Raw genomic sequence first — 17,845 nt, 5'->3', positions numbered from 1 at the left:
GCCAAATTTTCTCCCAATTGTCTTCGTTAATGATTTGTTGTAAATCTTTATGCCATTGTGTTTGGTAGTAATGTGGGGTTATAGGGTTTGCTTCGAGTAGAATTTGATATAGTTTGGCTATTAAGCCTACAAAGTGACATTTATGTCAGATCCGGCCCCCTCTGCCTTAAGGGGATCCTCATACTTAGGAAAATGGCCCACAGGATGGTTTTCCTGAGAATGGACCGGGCCCCATGCTGATACCACTGCCCATGTTGTGATAGGTATGAAAATGAACTGAAGCATAAACCCTGCATGTGATCCCCCCAATGACAGAGGTAACAAGAAATGGGGGAAAGGGTGGGTGGGCAAAACCATGAGGTGAAGAGGGGGATTTGGGGCAGTGTGGAGCTTTAAATGGCTCTCTTGGCCTCCCCCACCGCTCCGCCCCCCAGAATAGGCCCAGCAGTGCGCCCAGGCAGGGTGAAGCTTCCCATTCTGGTTGCAGCCCATCCCCTTCCCCGCCAGCGAGAGCTGCAGCTGCCATTGCCCTCCCCCTACCCTTCCCACTGGCCCGCAAAGAGGACCCATGGTAAATCCAGGCCTCGGCTTCTTAATCAGTAGAAGGAAATGCATGTCTGCTTATATGCACAATATTATATATATGGATGGGGCCACTGGTTCCTTGGATATCAAAAACTTCAGATTGTTACTTGACTGCTTCCCACACAGCAGTGTAAGCACTAAAACAAACAGAAAAGCATAATTAGAAAAATGGCAATGTGCTCTCTCACCCCTTTTGTGTAGCTTCAAAAGAGGATATTCTTCTGAGATTTGATTGCACAGCATAAGAAAAATCAGATTTACAAGGCAATCCTATGAGTGCTTTCCTGGGAGTATGGCCCATTGCGTAGACTTCAGTAGGATTCTGAGAAGACCTGCTTATGATTACACTGCTAATGTTGATAGTTATTTAAGGGCTTATTGCTATTCAAATAATTGAGGACCAGGCTTACGATTTGATGGCACAAGTGGATTTTTTTTTCCTTTTTAAAACAAAGGTATAAAATCTATATGAAGAATTCCTGTCTCTGTAGTTTCCGAAAACTCTCCTTTACAGTGCAGACTTTTGAAAACAAAGTAGAAAAGGCTGCTCAGTTTTGTTTTGTGGATGCAATTAAGTGAAAGTAATGTAAAAGTTAAGATTTGCAATAAAGTTCACATGTACTGACTAAAGTTAAGCACCTTTATATACTGTTAAATTCAGTAGCATACTTAAGGATACACATAAATCTCTCCCTTTCAAAGCAATTGTACTTAAAAGTGCTTTTCTTTGGCTGGGTCATTTGTGAATTACATTTATGGCCAAACCCCACCACCACCACCCAAACCTACCCCATTATAGTACCAGCTGTGTAGATAAAGTAAGGTAAAGGTAAAGGTTCCCTTGCTCAAAAGCCAGTCAAATCCGACTCTAGGGTTGCGGTGCTCATCTCTGTTTCAAAGCCGAAGAGCCAGCGCTGTCTGGACATTTCCGTGGTCATGTGGCCGGCATGACTAAACACCAAGGCTCACGGAACGCTGTTACCTTCCCACTGAAGTGGTACCTATTTATCTACTTGTAATTTCTTGCTTTCGAACTGCTAGGTTGGCAGGAGCTGGAACTAGAGACGGGAGCTCCCTCCATCATGCGGCACACTCGGTCTCGAACTGCTGACCCACCGACCTTCCACAGCCTGCAGTTCAGCGTCTTAACCACTTGAGCCACCGCAGCTCCTTGTGTAGATAAACTAGCTTTTAATTCCCATCATGTTTCTAGGGAAAGTTACTTTACAAATGAGACAGTTGAATCTGCTCATCTATTCAGCAGAGCTCATTCATCTATTTGACACACATTTCTCAGATTCCCTAATTAATGTAGTGTAATTGTTCAAACAGATTAGTGAGTTAATCATTACTTAAAACAAACCTGTTTTAGTCATCTGCTAGTTCTGTAATATATTTTTACTGTACTAACTGCCTGGTAAAAATGTGAGAAATGGGCAAACATCCAGTTAGCCAATTTCTTTTTCCGAAGAAGCTTTTTGCTTATGAGAAATTGGTATTAGAATATGTTAGCAATTAAAAGATACTTTTGTATCTACACAGCTGGTTACTACAGCTGTTTCTTTCCTACATTTTTTCACAGCTGAGCCGTTGATTCTCTTTTGTTGTCCTTCTTCCTTCCAGCACTATTTTACTATTACTTGCCTGAAATCCAATACGTTTTTCTTTTGTTCTTCCTGAATTGCCATGTTGTCATGTTATGTTATCTAATATAGCCTATTTTTGTATACCCTTTATCATTATACTGTACACCAATTAATCCTTTGTATTACTATACCTTTACAGAGGCAAAACCAGTCCAACATGGTATACATTCTCCCTTCTGTGTATCTTAAATTTATAAAAACACAACATAAAATAAATAACCACTTGCAAACAGCCAAGTCACAACACTGGGTCCCATTTTATCAAAGATGGATTTGCCTTCTTTCAAAAATGTAAAGTATTAGTATGTTTGTATCAATTATATATATGGCCAAGTTGGCACATAATATTTAAAATATTGATAGATTATAAATTTTAGAACACAAACAATTATTAATAAATACCTAGTAGTTCTTTATATTAATAGAATGTGGACACATTATCTTCCCAGTGTGAAGCAAATTTGTTAGCAATCCTTAGCCATTCTACTCAGAAATAAGTCCCATTTTATTCAGTTTGGCTTACCCCCAGAAACATGATTTTAGGATTGCAGCCTTTAAAGTCCTGTTGATTTCAGATGGACAGATATACGGTCATGCATAATTCTCCTATTAAAATAATGAGACTTACAAGTGCTTTCTGTTGGCTTGCATCTTGTGTTTCTTATTACACTAAAGGTCACTGAGTAGACCTGGTATGTCTTGAAATGAAACCACAATGTAAGCAAAATCAGAGTAATATTCTTACCTTAATGTCGTCAGCTTCAGTGGATTGTTTTGACATGGGAGAAACCACCAATAGAGGTAAAAGAATGGTGTCTAGTACAGAATAGCTAATATTAGGCAAGGCAGAACTGACTGAGGAAGGAGGAGCAATCTGTGATACTGAATTTATTTTCATTTTGTTATGTCTGACAGGGAAATGAAATTATTTGGTGTGGGTTATGGTTCATTTGCTAAAGAAAGGAGGGGAGGATTATAGAGAAAATATATGTTAGAGCTTTCTTTCAAGCACCTGCTTAGCCTTTTATTTAAGTGCCACCATTTATCAAGTTCTGTTTACAGGTTAAAGACTTTAATGTAGAGCTTATCAGCCCTGGGATGCTTTGATACTTAATCCCTCTAAAGCTGCTCTTTGAAATGCCTTTATAATGATAAGGTTTGCAAAAGTGGCAGGTTCTTTGTCTCATTTTACTCAAGGGCTTACATAAAAAAGAATAACTTGCAGGGAATATTTTATGTCTTTCACATGGATGCTTCCCCCTCTCAACCTAACACCCTCTAAGTGTAATGCAAGACAAAGCCTTTAGGATTTGAAGGAAAAAAAACAACACCTAAAAACCATTATATCACTAGTCCTATCTGTTTCATTGTCTCACCTACTTTCTCCTTTTGCTTTGAAGAAACACATCTGTCGTCCATCTCTTTATTTTTCACTTCCATCCTTCTAACTTGTCAGATGCTGCTTAATGTGTATAAAACATCTACTTCTTGAAGTTTCTTCTCAAGATCTTCTTCTTTAATAAAGTCTGTGCCAAACCATCATAGGCTCATCAGTGCCACTTAGTTTCCTCTTTCTTCTGGACTACTGGACTCAAATCTAGCTCTTCTACTAGCAGTTCTACTGCATCTAATTCTAGCTGTTCTGCTGCAGACAAACACAGCTACCCTCTGAAACTATCTTCTTGGGAATGTCAGTCTCCCAGTATTACACATGACACGAGTCAGGTTGGGGGACTGGTGTCAAACTTATTGACAAGTTGAGCCCTAAGAGACCAAATGGTAAGGACTCACTACATTGCATCTGAGGGAGTGGGCTCTAGTTCGCCAAATCTTATGCTGGAATAAAATTTGGTTTCTTAAACAGGAGTCCAGTAGCACCTTAAAAACTGATTGGACCCCTATTTAAGAAAGAGCAAGAGTGATGAGCAAGCATAGCTAAGGAAATGATGGGCCATTTTTTTGCATAACCAAGTAAAGGAACTTCAGAAGCTTAAAAAGTATTTTGTTAAGATTTAGAGCAGGAGTTGCCAAACTTTTCTTTAATGGCAGCTATTTCTGAGTACTGAAAAATATCCCAGGGTACTCCCTGCCTGGCATGTTATCAAGTTTTGTTCTATCCTAGAAACGTTAGAGATGAAACTATCAGCTAAGCACCACAGAGACAGGCACAGGTTCAGGAGGTTTAGGAGTGTATAGAAAGGATTCTGTGCAAGCTAGAGACACCAAACTTGGAAGGCATGTAGAAAAGCATCTGGGGGAGGCCTGTGCAAGTTTGGTGTCTCTAGTTTGCACAGGATCCATTCTATACACCCCTGAACCTGTGCCTGTCAAAATGACCAAGGTTCAGGAGTGTATAGAACAGTACAAGGTAGAGACACCAAACTCACAGCAGACCTCCCCCGGATGCCCTCCATGTTTGGCATCTCTAGCTTGCACAGGATCCTTTCTATACATGCCTGAACCTGCACCTGTCAAAATGACTGAGTTTTAGGAGTGTATAGAATGGATCCTGTACAAGCTAGAGACATCAAAGTTGCAGGGACCTCCCCTGGATGCTCTTCTACATGCCTTCCAAGTTGTTGCTTTGAACTTCTGTAAACATTTTGATTGAGTGGACACAATTTGTCTGGGAATGTCTCTGCTCATGAACTGTCAAGAACCTCCACAAACAGCTTGAAAGTTCATGCCAGGTGACCTGCCACAAACTTAATTTCACAAACAACGAACTACCAAAATGCACCACAAACTTTAGTTCATGAGCTGGTTCGTGCCCATCCCTATTACTGTGTTTCTTGTGGCATAAGCTTTTTTGGAGTAGCACTCATCATCACCAAATGTGTGAGTGTAAATAGTTCACTCTGACATTTCTCTGAAAAACTCAGACGTAGACAACATAAAGTGATAATTCACAATAGCAGGGCTTTTTTGTAGATAAAGCCCAGCAGGAACTAATTAGCATAATAGGCCACCCCCAACAGCAGAAACTCATTAGCATATTAGGCCATACCCTGACAGCACAGCTCGTTAGCATATTATGCCCCGCCATACCTTCCCTTGGCTTGTCCGGGCACCCCGCAGCTGTGGGGACCCTGGGTAAGCTGGCCCTTGGAGGGGAGGGAAGGCAGTTTAAACTGCCTTCCCTTGGCTTGCCCAGGTACCCTGTGGCTGTGGGGAGCCCAGGCAAGCCACCCATGGAAAGTCTGGGGAAGGCATGGGAAAGCATTTAAATGCCTCCTCGATCCTTCCAGGGGGCTCCCTGGCCCACCTGCCTTGGAGTTGCCGGGGGGGTCGCTCTCCAGGCCTTCCCTCTGTAGCCACACATGCAGAGGTTTTGGCTGTAGTGGGCGTGGCCAACTCTGAAGCCAGTCGGAACTCCATTCCTGTGCGTTCCTGCCCAAAAATAGCCCTGCACAATAGCATTAACTGATGAACATACACAGCTCAAGATGCTCAAGATATTACACAGCTAATTTAATGCCTGAGGTGGGTTGTCTTGAAAACTAAAATATCCTGGTTACCTCCACAGTGGAACCCTGGTACAGAATATATTCTGAAAACTGTTATTCATTGAGAGAATGACAGAACCAATATGGACATGTTGTGTTCCTCTCCTATTGAAATTCTGATTGCTTGGACTGAATACAGAACACCGTTTTCTCTGCAGTGAAGATAATGTTACTGTCCTCCAGCCTCCACACATTTCTGATCAGGTGCATACCATCATAAGGTTGATCTCCACTCTTGGCAGGACAATGAATGAACTGGTTTATCAAGTGGTTGTATACAGACCATGTTAAGTTACATCTCAGCAAATAGCTGTCTGTATCTTATCTTTAAATGGATTTTAAAAGGATTAAACAAGGTAGTGAAGGGTAGAGGGTAGAGCTATTAGCCATGTTAGCAAAATGGCTGCTATATCCCTGTAACAAACAACTGGTTGTGTTGCAATCATACCTTATTTCTGAGTTTCCTGGCCACTGCTGAAAAAAGAGTACTAGTCTAATAGCAGTATTTATTTGCCATATAGTAGCAACTATAATCTTCCAAATGATGGCTTATGTTACTGGTTTTAAACGATGTTATGCTTCTTCTTCTTTTTACAGTGTTCTGTGTCCTGCGGGAAGGGTTTAAAGTATCGTGATGTGTTTTGTGTTAACAACTTCCAAACTCAACTAGGGGACAACATGTGCAAACATTTAAAGAAGCCTCGAACCCACAAAGCTTGCAGAACCGCCAGGTGTCCTGAGTGGAAAGTCAGGAAGTGGAAGGAGGTATTTCAAACTTCTTTTTGTGTCATACTCTTTACACAGTATAATGGACAGAACATATTACTTATTAAATTGTATAATCAAACTTTTTTTTAAATCTGGTGCACATCATAGCAAATCTGAACATGAGCCACTCTTGATAGCACATCTGAGGAAACAAACTTTTCTTCCTTTTGACTGAATATGGTACTTCTTCTGAGTATGATGGAGTTATGTTCTCCCAAAGGATAATATTTGCTCAAGATATTACACAGATGCATTTTACCCATAGGCACATCAGAAGCCCATTTAAGACCTAATGATCTAAATGGGAAAGTTAAGTGGGCAATGAACTATTTCTTGTTGAAATCAGTGAGGCATAAGTGCTTGGCTTCAGCTAGATCATGCCCATTTTGTGCATGAGGCATTATTTATTTATTTATCAGACTTATATCCCACCCTCCCCGCCAGGGCAGGCTCAGGGTGGCTAACATGGCCATAGACAATAAAACAATATAATAATTTAACAATATAAAATCGAACACACCATTTAAAATACCATTCACACCCACCATTGGGGGAAACAGCAGCTAGTGTAAGGCTCCTTAGGGTTTGAGTTCTTTCATAAGGGCATAGATGTTAGGCTGGTGGCCAAGAGTGGATGGTAGGGTGTAGTATTTACTTAGATGGTAAATCATTTTGTGTGCATCTCGAACTCCTGGTGAAAGAGCTCTGTCTTACAGGTCCTGCAGAATTTTAATAAATCCCTCAGGGCCCTGATGTCCTTGGGGAGCTCGTTCCACCAAAGCAGAGCTGTCACAGAAAAGGCTCTAGCCCTGGTTATGGCCAGCCTGGCATCTTTCATGCCGGGGAGAAGGTTCTGTGAACCTGACCGCAGTACTCTCTGGGGAACATATGAGGAAAGGTGGTCCCTCAGGTTTGCAGGCCCCGGGCCATATAGGGCCTTATAGGTAAGAACCAGCAACTTGAAGTGAACCTGTTATGCTATAGGTAGCCAGTGCAGTGCTTTCAGCATAGGGTGAACGTGCTCTCTAAGAGGGAGGCCCAATAACAGCCAGGCTGCTGCATTCTGGGACAAGGGCAGCCCCATGTAGAGAGCATCACAGTCGTCTAGCTTCAAGGTGACCATTGCATGGATCACTGCTGCCAAGTTGCCGCATTCGAGGAGGGGAACCAACTGCCTAATCAGCTGAAGATGGTAAAAAGCCAACTTGGCAGTGGCTGCTACCTGGGCCTCCATGGTTAAGGAGGCATCCAAGAGCACTCCCATACTCCTAACTTCTGATTCTGGCACCAGTGGTACCCCATCGAAGGTTGGTAGTGGGATGCCTACCCCTGGACCACTGCGGCTCAGGCCCTGGACCTCTGTCTTTGTCAGATTCAATTTCAGTTGGCTCAGCCTAAGCCACCCAGCTATGGCTTGTAACTCCAGGTCCAGTTCTTCTGGTTTTGTGTCCGACTGTCTGCCCAACAACAGATAGAGCTGGGAGTCATCTGCATATTGGTGACATCCCAGCCCATGCCTCAGGGCAATTCGAGCAAGGGGGAGCATATAGATGTTGAATAACATCGGGGAGAGGACAGCCCCTTGTGGCACTCCACAAACCTGCAGGGGTGCCTTTGGGACAGCTGCTCCCCTAATGCCACCCTCTGTCCCTGACCTTGTAGGAAAGAGGACAGCCATTGTAAGATATCGGTGAGGTGATAAATCAGTAACTGGTGTTCGACCATGTCAAATGCTGTTGACAAGTCTAACAACAACAGTCTGCCCCTCCACCTTGATCCAGATGCCTCCTGAGGTCATCCATGAGGGTGACCAGTGCCGTCTCTGTCCCGTGGCCTGGGCAAAAGCCGGACTGGAATGGGTCTAGTATGTTAGCATCATCCAGAAAACTCTGCAGCTGAACTACTGCTGAACTAAGTGCCCCAGGGAAGGTTCCTTCTGAGAAGGACTTGTTATTTGGGCAATACCGGACTATAATGGCAAAGCTGTGAAACTGAGATTGACTTGAAACACAGTGTAATGTTACTATAACTTCCTGAGCTTTAAATTTAAACCTTAAATGGGTTGGAGTTGAGATACTTGAAAGATCATCTTCTCCCATACAAACCTGTCTTGATGTTTAAATCAATAAATAAGGTATGCCACTTTTAATCAGAACTTAACTGGTGGCAGAATCCAGATTGGAGAGCCCTAACCAGGGAACTTAATTGAGCTGCATCCTAAGAAATTTGGTCAAAACTGAGCTTGTGCAGTCGGGTCTTGGGTCACAAACTGTGCAGACCAGTCTTTTATGCCAGTTAAACTCAATCTAATCTCTCTTACAATACAGTGAAAATGACATCTTCATGACTAGGAGTATACACCAAAAAACATTAATTTTAACACAGAAATTTTTTTTGTATTGAATTGCCTTTGTCAACATAGTTCTGTAGTTAATTAACACATAGTGCAGCAATTTATTTATTAAACATATTTATACCCCACCCATCCTGCGAACAGGCTCAGGGCGGCTCACAAGAGCGGTACGATCTACCTAACTGGCATAACCATAAAAATTTAAAACTCCATAAAATACATACTAATTCACATCACATAATAGAATAACAGTTAACAATAAAGTGCTTGCAGTGCTGACCGATTAGATGGTCCGCTCTACAGATCTAAGTCCATGTTGTTCTTCCGATCATCACCCCTTGGGTAAATACAGGCCTGGCGATGCATCTGGGCCCGTCCTAAGTTCCAGAAATTCAGTGGAATCATTGATGACAATAGTGGTGGTGGCGGCTCCTATTTAAAAGCCTGGTGGAAGAGCTCTGTCTTGCAGGCCCTGCGGAACTGTAAAAGGTCCCGCAGGACCCTGATCTCCTCTGGGAGCTTATTCTACCAGCAAAGAGCCACCACAGAAAAGGCTCTGACCCTGGTACTGGTGAGCCTTGCATCCTTGGGACCCGGAATAGACAAGCAATGTTGGGCCCCTGACCGTAGTGCTCTATGGGGCACATATGGGGAAAGGCGGTCCCTCAGGTAGGTCGGACCCTGACCATGTAGGGCTTTAAAGGTAAGTACCAACACCTTGAAGCGAATACGGTATGCTATTGGCAGCCAGTGCAGTAACCTAAGCACAGGTTGGATGTGCTCCCGACGTGGGAGATCCATCTGCACCAGCTGCATTCTGCACCAGCTGCAGCTTCCGGATTAGGGACAAGGGCAGCCCCATGTAGAGAGCATTACAAGTAGTCAAGCCTTGAGGTGACCGTCACATGGATCACTGTCGCCAGGTCGCGGCGGTCAAGGAAGGGAACCAACTGACAAACCAGCTGACGATGATAAAAGGCCAATTTAGCTGTGGCCGCTACCTGGGCCTCCATTGTCAAGGAGGCATCCAGGAGCACCCCCAAACTCCTAACCTCCTATGCTGGCACAAGAGGTGCCCCATCAAAGGCCGGGAGCGGGAACCCCAACCCTGCACCGCCACGATTCAGGCACAGGACCTCCGTCTTCATCGGGTTCAGCTTCAACCGCCTCAGCCAAAGCCAACCAGCCATGGCCTGCAATGCCCGGTCCAGATCTTCCGGTCCGGAGTCCGACTGGCCACCCAACATCAGATAGCATACTGATGGCAACCCAACCCATACCCCCAAGCCACGTGGGCAAGGGGGTGCATAAAATGTTAAACAACATCGGGGACAGCACTGTGCACCAGGGTACCCCACACTCAAGTGGACATCTCCTGGACTGCTGTTCCCCAAGCACGACCCTTTATCCCCGACCCTGGAGAAGGGAGACAAGCCACTGTAAAGTGAACCCCTGTATTCCCACGTTGGCGAGGCGGTGGGCGAGCAGCTGGTGGTCAACCACATTGAATGCAGCCGACAGGTCTAGCAACAGCAATGCAGCCAAACCACCCTGATCCAGGTGCCTACGGAGGTCGTTAGTAAGAGCAACCAGCACCATCTCCGTCCCGTGACCTGGGCGAAAGCCAGACTGGAAGGGATCTAAAATGGAAGTGTCATCCAGAAAACCCTGAAGCTGTACTGCCACCACCCTCTCAATCAATTTGCCCAAATAGGGCAAATTGGAGATGGGTCCAAAGATGGTTTTTTTCAGGAGAGGACGGACCATCGCCTCCTTGAGAGCTCCTGGGAACCGTCCCTCAGCTAGGGACTTGTTGATAATCTCCCTAAGAGCTCCTTGAAACCCCTCATGACCTGCTTTAGTGAGCCAGGGAGGGCACAGATCCAGGACGCACATGGTTGGGCATACAGTTACGAGTATTCTGTCAACTTTCTCAAGGCTGAGCAGGTCGAATTGATCCAAAACCAACGCAGATGTGCAAGGGGCCTCGAGTTCATTCACTGTTTCAATTGTGGCGGGGAGGTCACGGCGAAGCATCAAGACTTTATCTGCAAAATAGCTCGCAAAAGCCCCACAGCCAATCTCTAATTCCCTCACATTCGGGATGCCCTGAGGCAGGGTTGTTATGAACCGAATCATTCTAAATAATTGGGCTGGGCAAGAGCTAGTGGATGCAATCTCAGCTGCAAAGAACACCCTCTTTGTAGCCTTGACTGCCATCTCATAGGATCTCATAAACATCTTATAAGATCATCTTGTAGCTTCATCATGAACATGTCGCCACTGTCTCTCTAGCCATCTTAACTCTCGCTTCATGCCCCTCAGCTCCTGGGTATAACATGGAGCGAGTTTGGAGCGGGAGTGCAGAGGGTGCCAGGGAGCAATCTCATTGATGGCCATAGAGAGTCAGCTACGCCAGTCCTCCACAAGCTCATCTAACAAGCCGCCAGGAGGCATTGGATCCCGCAGGGCCCTCTGAAACCACAGTGGGTCCATTAGGCTCCATGGGTGAGCTAAAATAAGCTTGCCACCTAAACAGGGTCGGGGTGGAATATTCAGACGGGCCTTCAGGGCATGGTGGTCCGACCATGGTACTGCCAAGGCAGTAATCCGGTCCACTGTTACCCCAGCCGTGAAGATCAAATCGAGCTTGCGTCCGGCCTGGTGAGTGGGGGTTGTTATAAATTGGGAGAGTCCCAGTGCCACCATGGACAATACCAGGTCTGTAGCCTGTATGGAGGTCGTGTCATCAGCATGGATGTTGAAGTCACCCAAGACTATAAGCCTAGGGTGCTCCAGTGCCCAGCCTGATACAGCCTCCAACAGGGATTGTAGGCTATTGGCCGACGTGTTTGGCAGTCGGTACACCAGCCAAATTACCACACTCTCCCTGCCTTCCCACACTAGGCCAACACACTCAACGTCTGTGATCTCTAACGGTGGGAGCGCCCTAAAGGAGTAAGCCTCCCAAATGAAAATAGCCACTCCGCCCACTGCCCCCTAGTCCATGATTGGTGAAGGACCGAAAACCCGGGAGGGGCGAGCTGGGAGAGAGCTACGGTCTCCCTATCCCGCACCCAGGTCTCGGTCACGCACGCCAAGTCCACTTTCTGCTCTAGCAGAAAGTCTCGAAGGACTGTGGTCTTGTTATTTATGGACTTGGTATTGCTCAACACCAATGACGGAGGGGAGTCAACCATCCTAGCCCAACCACTGGCCACCTTTGGGATGAGTCACAGGCTGGAAGGGCACCGAGCCAATCTATTTCTCCATGTCCTTCCCTTATTTCTCTGCCTGGGCCCACCGCTATACTTCCTCCTCCCCAGGAGCACCGGGATCTGTTGTGCAGACATCACCACCCCAACCTTCTTCGCATCAGCCACAGATTGCTAGAGGGTGATGAACTACTTACCCAGAATACTCTGGGAGGAACTGCTGTTTCCAGTGCTGGTAATTTACATTAACCCTCCCGTCCTACTAAAACTTACACTCCCAACAATTGCTACAAATAAAACCCCAATTGTAAGTGGCAGTCCCAAGTTACACTAATACAAATTATCGTTCCTAGCAATTTAAATCATTCTCAGTCTTTTAGAACAGTTGGGGAACAGTTCCCTAGTGCCTCATAGAAGCAACCAATAACCCAGTTTAAAACACTCCCACCCTCCTCAACCCACTTAATTTCAGTCGAATTGTCTATTCCTCCATCCTCGGGCCAGTAGTCTTCCACCTTATACGCCCCTGATCACCAACAGGGAAGTCCAAGGTCGTCTCCAATTCTGCAACCACTAGAGGGAGGGGGAGCAGTCGCTCTTGATATCATATGCAACCACTGGGGGTGCTCCACTCATCAACCTCCTCTCCGTTCCGTGCCTCACTCCACGCTTGAATCGAGCCACAGTCAAGCAGCCAGGTAGCGAGATCTCCGACGGATCTAAATGTCCCAATCCCTCTGCATGGATCAGCTGCAGCAATTCTGGGACAAACGTTGCCTACCGATGAGCTCTAAACCCACAGGAATCCAGGAGCCAGCATTGTTCTGGGCTTGTGGCCGATCGATGGTACTCTGGCGAAAACATCCACTGGCCGGGAGGGCCCCGAGGCGGGCCAAGACCCACACCAGGTTCCCCCACCAAACTCCACGGGCTCACCAGTGGTGTTGTTAAACACACTGCCGCTTCAGGGACCACTGCCGCCGTCTGAAAGGGGACCTTACTGCAGCCAAAGCACCAAGATGGCCATCGCGTCAGTGAAACTGCAGCCACAGAGCCATCTCCAGTCTCGCCCGCATCAACAAAAGTCCCATGCCAGGCTGCGGCACTGAAACCCGTTCTCCAAGGTAGGCCCACGCCCATTCCCAGCGCAAGCCCCATAAGCGGTTAGGTCTATTCTTCAACTGGGGTGGCAGGGTATCTCATCCCCCCGCAGCTGTCATAACTGGGACTCCCTCTTGCCTCCATCTGGGGCTTCAGCTGTTTTAAAATATCGAGTTTCGGGTATTCAGGCAAGGGAGCACGAGCAAAGCTCCTTCACCGCACCACCATCTTTTTCATTTTCATTTCATACAAGTATTGGAGATTACTACAAAGCCACAAAACACATGCAAAGGACCTGCTCTCCTTTCCCACTCACATACAGATCACCATAAAGTTAAAAGCTATTATACAAATGAGTCTGGAGACTAGAAGCTTCAGCTTTGCACCTGTGATTTTCAAATAAAATTAATAGAAACAAGTTGTGGTATGTGCTTTTCACTCAGGCTGTAGAAGGTCATCTGTTCTCTCTTTTTAAAAGGTACACATTTTAGGAAATGTGCCAGGGAAAATATATATGAAAGAGAGAGCTGAAGAGGATCTATCTTTTAAAAAAATATGTTGAGGGGGGATGGAGGAAGTAACGGTTAAATATAATGTAGTGTTTTTGGAAGTCTGGAAAACATTGGCAATGGTAAGAGGAAGCTAGAAGAAAGCATCTGTTCTCTGATTTGTGTGCATGTGGGAAAAAGAAAGAGTGTGAACAAGTGCCATTGCATGTGAACAACATCCATTTTCCAAATTATCACAAGAATCACATATAAGCAGAAGAAAATAAACAGTGAACTTGTGAAATTGATTTTTCAGTTCTTAAAACACAGCTTCACAATTTGTGACCTCCAGTACTATGCAGTTGTCTGTGCTTGAAGACTCCCTCCTCCTTTTAAACACTCCTAGAAACCAATAATTGAGTGGTTTTTAACGCATTGTTCATAACTAGGTGGATCTCAACAGGTACACATCTGCTTTGCCATAGCAAGGTCTCCAGTGGTTATACATGAAACATGGATTTAGATCCATTAAATGTCTAAACCCTGGCCCAAAATTGGTATAAATATTTGCAGATTTCACCAGCTAAGTTGACAGTAGTGTAGTCATTCAATATAACCCCATGTTATAGGTTCCCTGTTCTTGATTGTGGTATATATCAAGTCCCTTATTCGTTCTGGTTTTCTTTTTTGCTGTATAGTCGCAGCTGACTTATGGCAACCCCGTAGGTTTTTCAAGCCGAGGGACATTCAGGGGTGGTTTGCCATTGCCTGCCTCTCTGTAGCAACCTTGTTATTGCTTGGTAGTCTCCCATCCAACTACTAATCAGGGTCAACCCGGCTTAGCTTCTAAGACCTGATGATGAGATTGGGCTAGCCTGGGCTGATTCTGATTCTTTGATAAATAACTAGTGGTTATTTATTTGTCCTCATCTCCCAATGTGAAAATTAGGCCTAAAAATAGGTATTAATGTGTCTGCCTTTATAGCAGTAGTGTAGTGAAGTGGTATCTGTATAGCACTCTGGGAGCAATCCTCAGTAAATCGCCTGTGAAGTAAATCCCTTACTCTGCTAGGTAAACACACATAGAACTGTGCTCTTAGAGCACCATCTTAAGCAGAGTTACATCCTTCTAAGTCCATTCAAGTTGACGGGTTTAGAAGGGTTTAATTCTGCTAAGGACAGGATTGTTTGTCACTTGCAAAGTACACACATGCAGTCAGCTCTGAGGTATTTCCATTTTGAATAACAATTCTATGGTACAAAACTTATTGCCAAAATTTAAAATTGAATTGTTTGAATTTTATATATTGTTTCTCTGTCATGATATTTTATGTGACCTTGTAAGCTGCCCTGAGCCCACGTGGGGGAAGGGCAGGATATAAATCAAAGAAATTAAATAAATAAAAATGAAATGTATCCAAAGTGATTTAAAAAATAGTTTCCACCTGTTCCTCAGTGTTTCATTCTACAAATCAGTAATACACGAGGAATACATGAGAAAAACATTGTTCCTCAGAGTGAAAGCTGTAAACATTTTTGTAAGATAACATATGTTTTGTTATTGAAAATGGTGGTGTTTGTGATGTCACTACTCTGCAGCACTAGGAAAGGATGCTAGCAATAATGCAAATCCTACAGTAAAGCAAAAGTTGGTCTTAAGTGACATGTAGAAAGTGGAAAGTGCTGTTTTTAATTACCACTGATAGGTTTAACTCTATATATGTCTGCCTCTCTATTCATTTCAGTGTTCTGTGACTTGTGGGGTAGGTGTTCAGCAACGGGATGTTTACTGCAGGCTCAGAGGTAGTGGTCCCGTTAATGAACTGATGTGTGATCAACTTACCCAACCTGCTAGTAAGAGGCCCTGTTCAGTCCCTGCCTGTGTACGGTACCAATGGTTGACTGAAGAATGGCAAGATGTAAGTATATTCAAGGACTTTTGAGCCAGGCTCTTTTAACCATTTAGCTATCCGATGCAGATTCATTTACAAATACAAGTAGTACGTAAGTCAAATACAATGAGTGAGGAAAACAATATAGCTAAAATGATAAACAGTGACATCTGATTTCCCCCCCCCTTCATGTATATATTCTTTACACATTCTTCTATATTCTCATGCATCTTTTTAGTTTGTCTACAGCACTGAAAATGCCAGTGCTATATGCATGTGTGTTTAGAGGATAGAGGTGTCACTATTGAAATGTGGTTTAGCATTGTTTCTAAATGTGATGCTGTATTCGGGAGGTGCTTTAATTAATTAATTAATTAATTCCCCACATGTTCCCCAGAGAGCACTGTGGTCAGGGACTCAAAATCGTTTGGTCCTCCCTGGACCCAAAGATGCCAGGCTGGCCTCTACCAGGGCCAGGGCCTTTTCAGTAGTGGCTCCGTACTGGTGGAATGAGCTCCTGGAAGACATCAGGGCCCTGTGGGACCTCTTACAGTTCCGCAGGGCCTGCAAAATGGAGCTCTTCCACCAGGCCTTTGATTAGGAGCCGCTTCCAACAACTGAACTGTAGTAAGGCCCCCTATACTACCACCAGCAGCCTGCGACATCCTCTATAAATGGTCTGATAAGCTCTTTACCAACTCTGACTATACTCCTTTGTGACCATTCCACCGTGGCCTACTGGGATTTCTAAGTGATATCATACCGCCACGAGCACTTTATTTTGTTATTGTATATGACTTTTATGATGTTTATAATTTGTGTTTTAATGTATTTTAACTCTTAATGTAAGCCGCCCTGAGCCTGCTTTGGCGGGGAGGGTGGGATATAAATTGAATTAATTAATTAATTAATTAATTAAATATTCATTTTACTTAAAAATTTCTGCCCTCATTGGGGTCTTTCTTCCCTCATCAGGGCCACCAAAGCAGCTAACAGATTAAAAACATACATGATAAAAACATATCTTAACAACTATTAAAACCAAGTAAAACAGATCATTAAAACAATTAAAACCAAGCTGAAATACACATACAACAACATAAAAACAACAAGTAAAACAGGGCAGAAAGAGGGATCACTGGGAGAATTCCAGATGAAACAAAAACAGTCTTTACTCACTGGCAGAAAATGGCAATAGAAGGGGACAAGGGAGTCTGTATAAGGAGAGAGTTCCAAAGTTTTCGTGCCATGACTGAGAAGGACCTCTCCTATGCTGTCACATGCCTAATCTCTGGAGAAGGCATTGAAGCAGGCCCAGGGGTCATTTCGTAGGAAAAGAGCTAGGGGAACTCATTAGCATAACTCATTAACATATGCCACACCCCCTGACATCACCGGAAGTGTGTCATAAGGACACACACCCCGCCCCCAACGGTGGCGGCCGCTGGTGGCGGCCTGGGGAGAGGCAGGGGGGGAGCAACTTACCCTCCCTCTTCTCCTGCCTCCTCCTGGCTGAATGAGGGCCGGAAGCGGGGCGGCCGGAAGCAGGGGGCGGGGCTTTGTCATGTGCCCCGCCCCCCGTACCTCACCCGGGGGAACTGCGATCCCCCCCGAAATGACCTCTGAGCAGGCCTTAGAAAATGATTGTAGTGGCTGGGGAAGTTTGTAAAGGAGCAGGCAGTCCTTCAGATTTGCTGGTCCCAAACCACATAGGGCTTTAAGGTCAGCACCAGCACCTTGAATTGTGCCCAGAAACAAATCAGGAGCCAGTGTACATTGGCCAAGACTGGCGTGATATGGTCCCTACTGACTCACTGCAGTGAATTTCTGGGCTGAAGAAAAGCCCAGAACAATGCATTTTATCTTGCTGGATTTGGCTTCCTAATTCAGAGTAGCTTCTAATTTTATGTGCAGTGGGGAGAGACTTGAATCCGGCCATGACACTGGAGCAGTGGCACTTAACCCTTATCCTTCCAACCCTTATCCCTACAGTCTCCCTCACCTGCTATTAATCCAGACAGGAGAAAAAGAAGAAGACAGACACTTGTATCATAACTGTCTTTTCCTGTCCTAATAGCACTTAGGAATTTTCTTCCACAACATAGTGGAGTGAGATACATTTATATCTCCTGGTTCAGAGCCATGGCCCTATCCAAATTCAGCCCCCCTGCAGCAAGTTTAGGTCAGAATTCCCATGGTTCCCTAACATAATGTATCTGATACATTTTCCCTGGAGAGGAGAGGCTGAAGCTCCTGATGCAGGGAAGATTCGAAATGTGCACTTTGTCTTG

At 44.8% G+C, this 17,845-nt stretch overlaps 1 protein-coding gene across 1 annotated transcript in view; it reads left to right on the top strand.

Moving 5' to 3' along the window:
• ADAMTS20 (ADAM metallopeptidase with thrombospondin type 1 motif 20) overlaps positions 1 to 17,845 on the top strand; it is a 152,250-nt gene that overhangs the window by 125,563 nt on the left and 8,842 nt on the right. The window contains exons 30-31 of the mRNA XM_015429359.1: positions 6,335 to 6,502; positions 15,408 to 15,581. Of these exons, the coding sequence (XP_015284845.1) occupies positions 6,335 to 6,502; positions 15,408 to 15,581 (342 nt within the window). The remainder of the gene's footprint in view (positions 1 to 6,334; positions 6,503 to 15,407; positions 15,582 to 17,845) is intronic.

Source organism: Gekko japonicus, unplaced genomic scaffold (genome assembly GCF_001447785.1).
Source record: "Gekko japonicus isolate JY-2015 unplaced genomic scaffold, Gekko_japonicus_V1.1 scaffold822, whole genome shotgun sequence".
Classification (NCBI taxonomy): Eukaryota; Metazoa; Chordata; class Lepidosauria; order Squamata; family Gekkonidae; genus Gekko; species Gekko japonicus.
The sequence above is the reverse complement of the archived record's forward strand: the minus strand, read 5'-3'. Positions and strand labels throughout refer to the sequence as shown.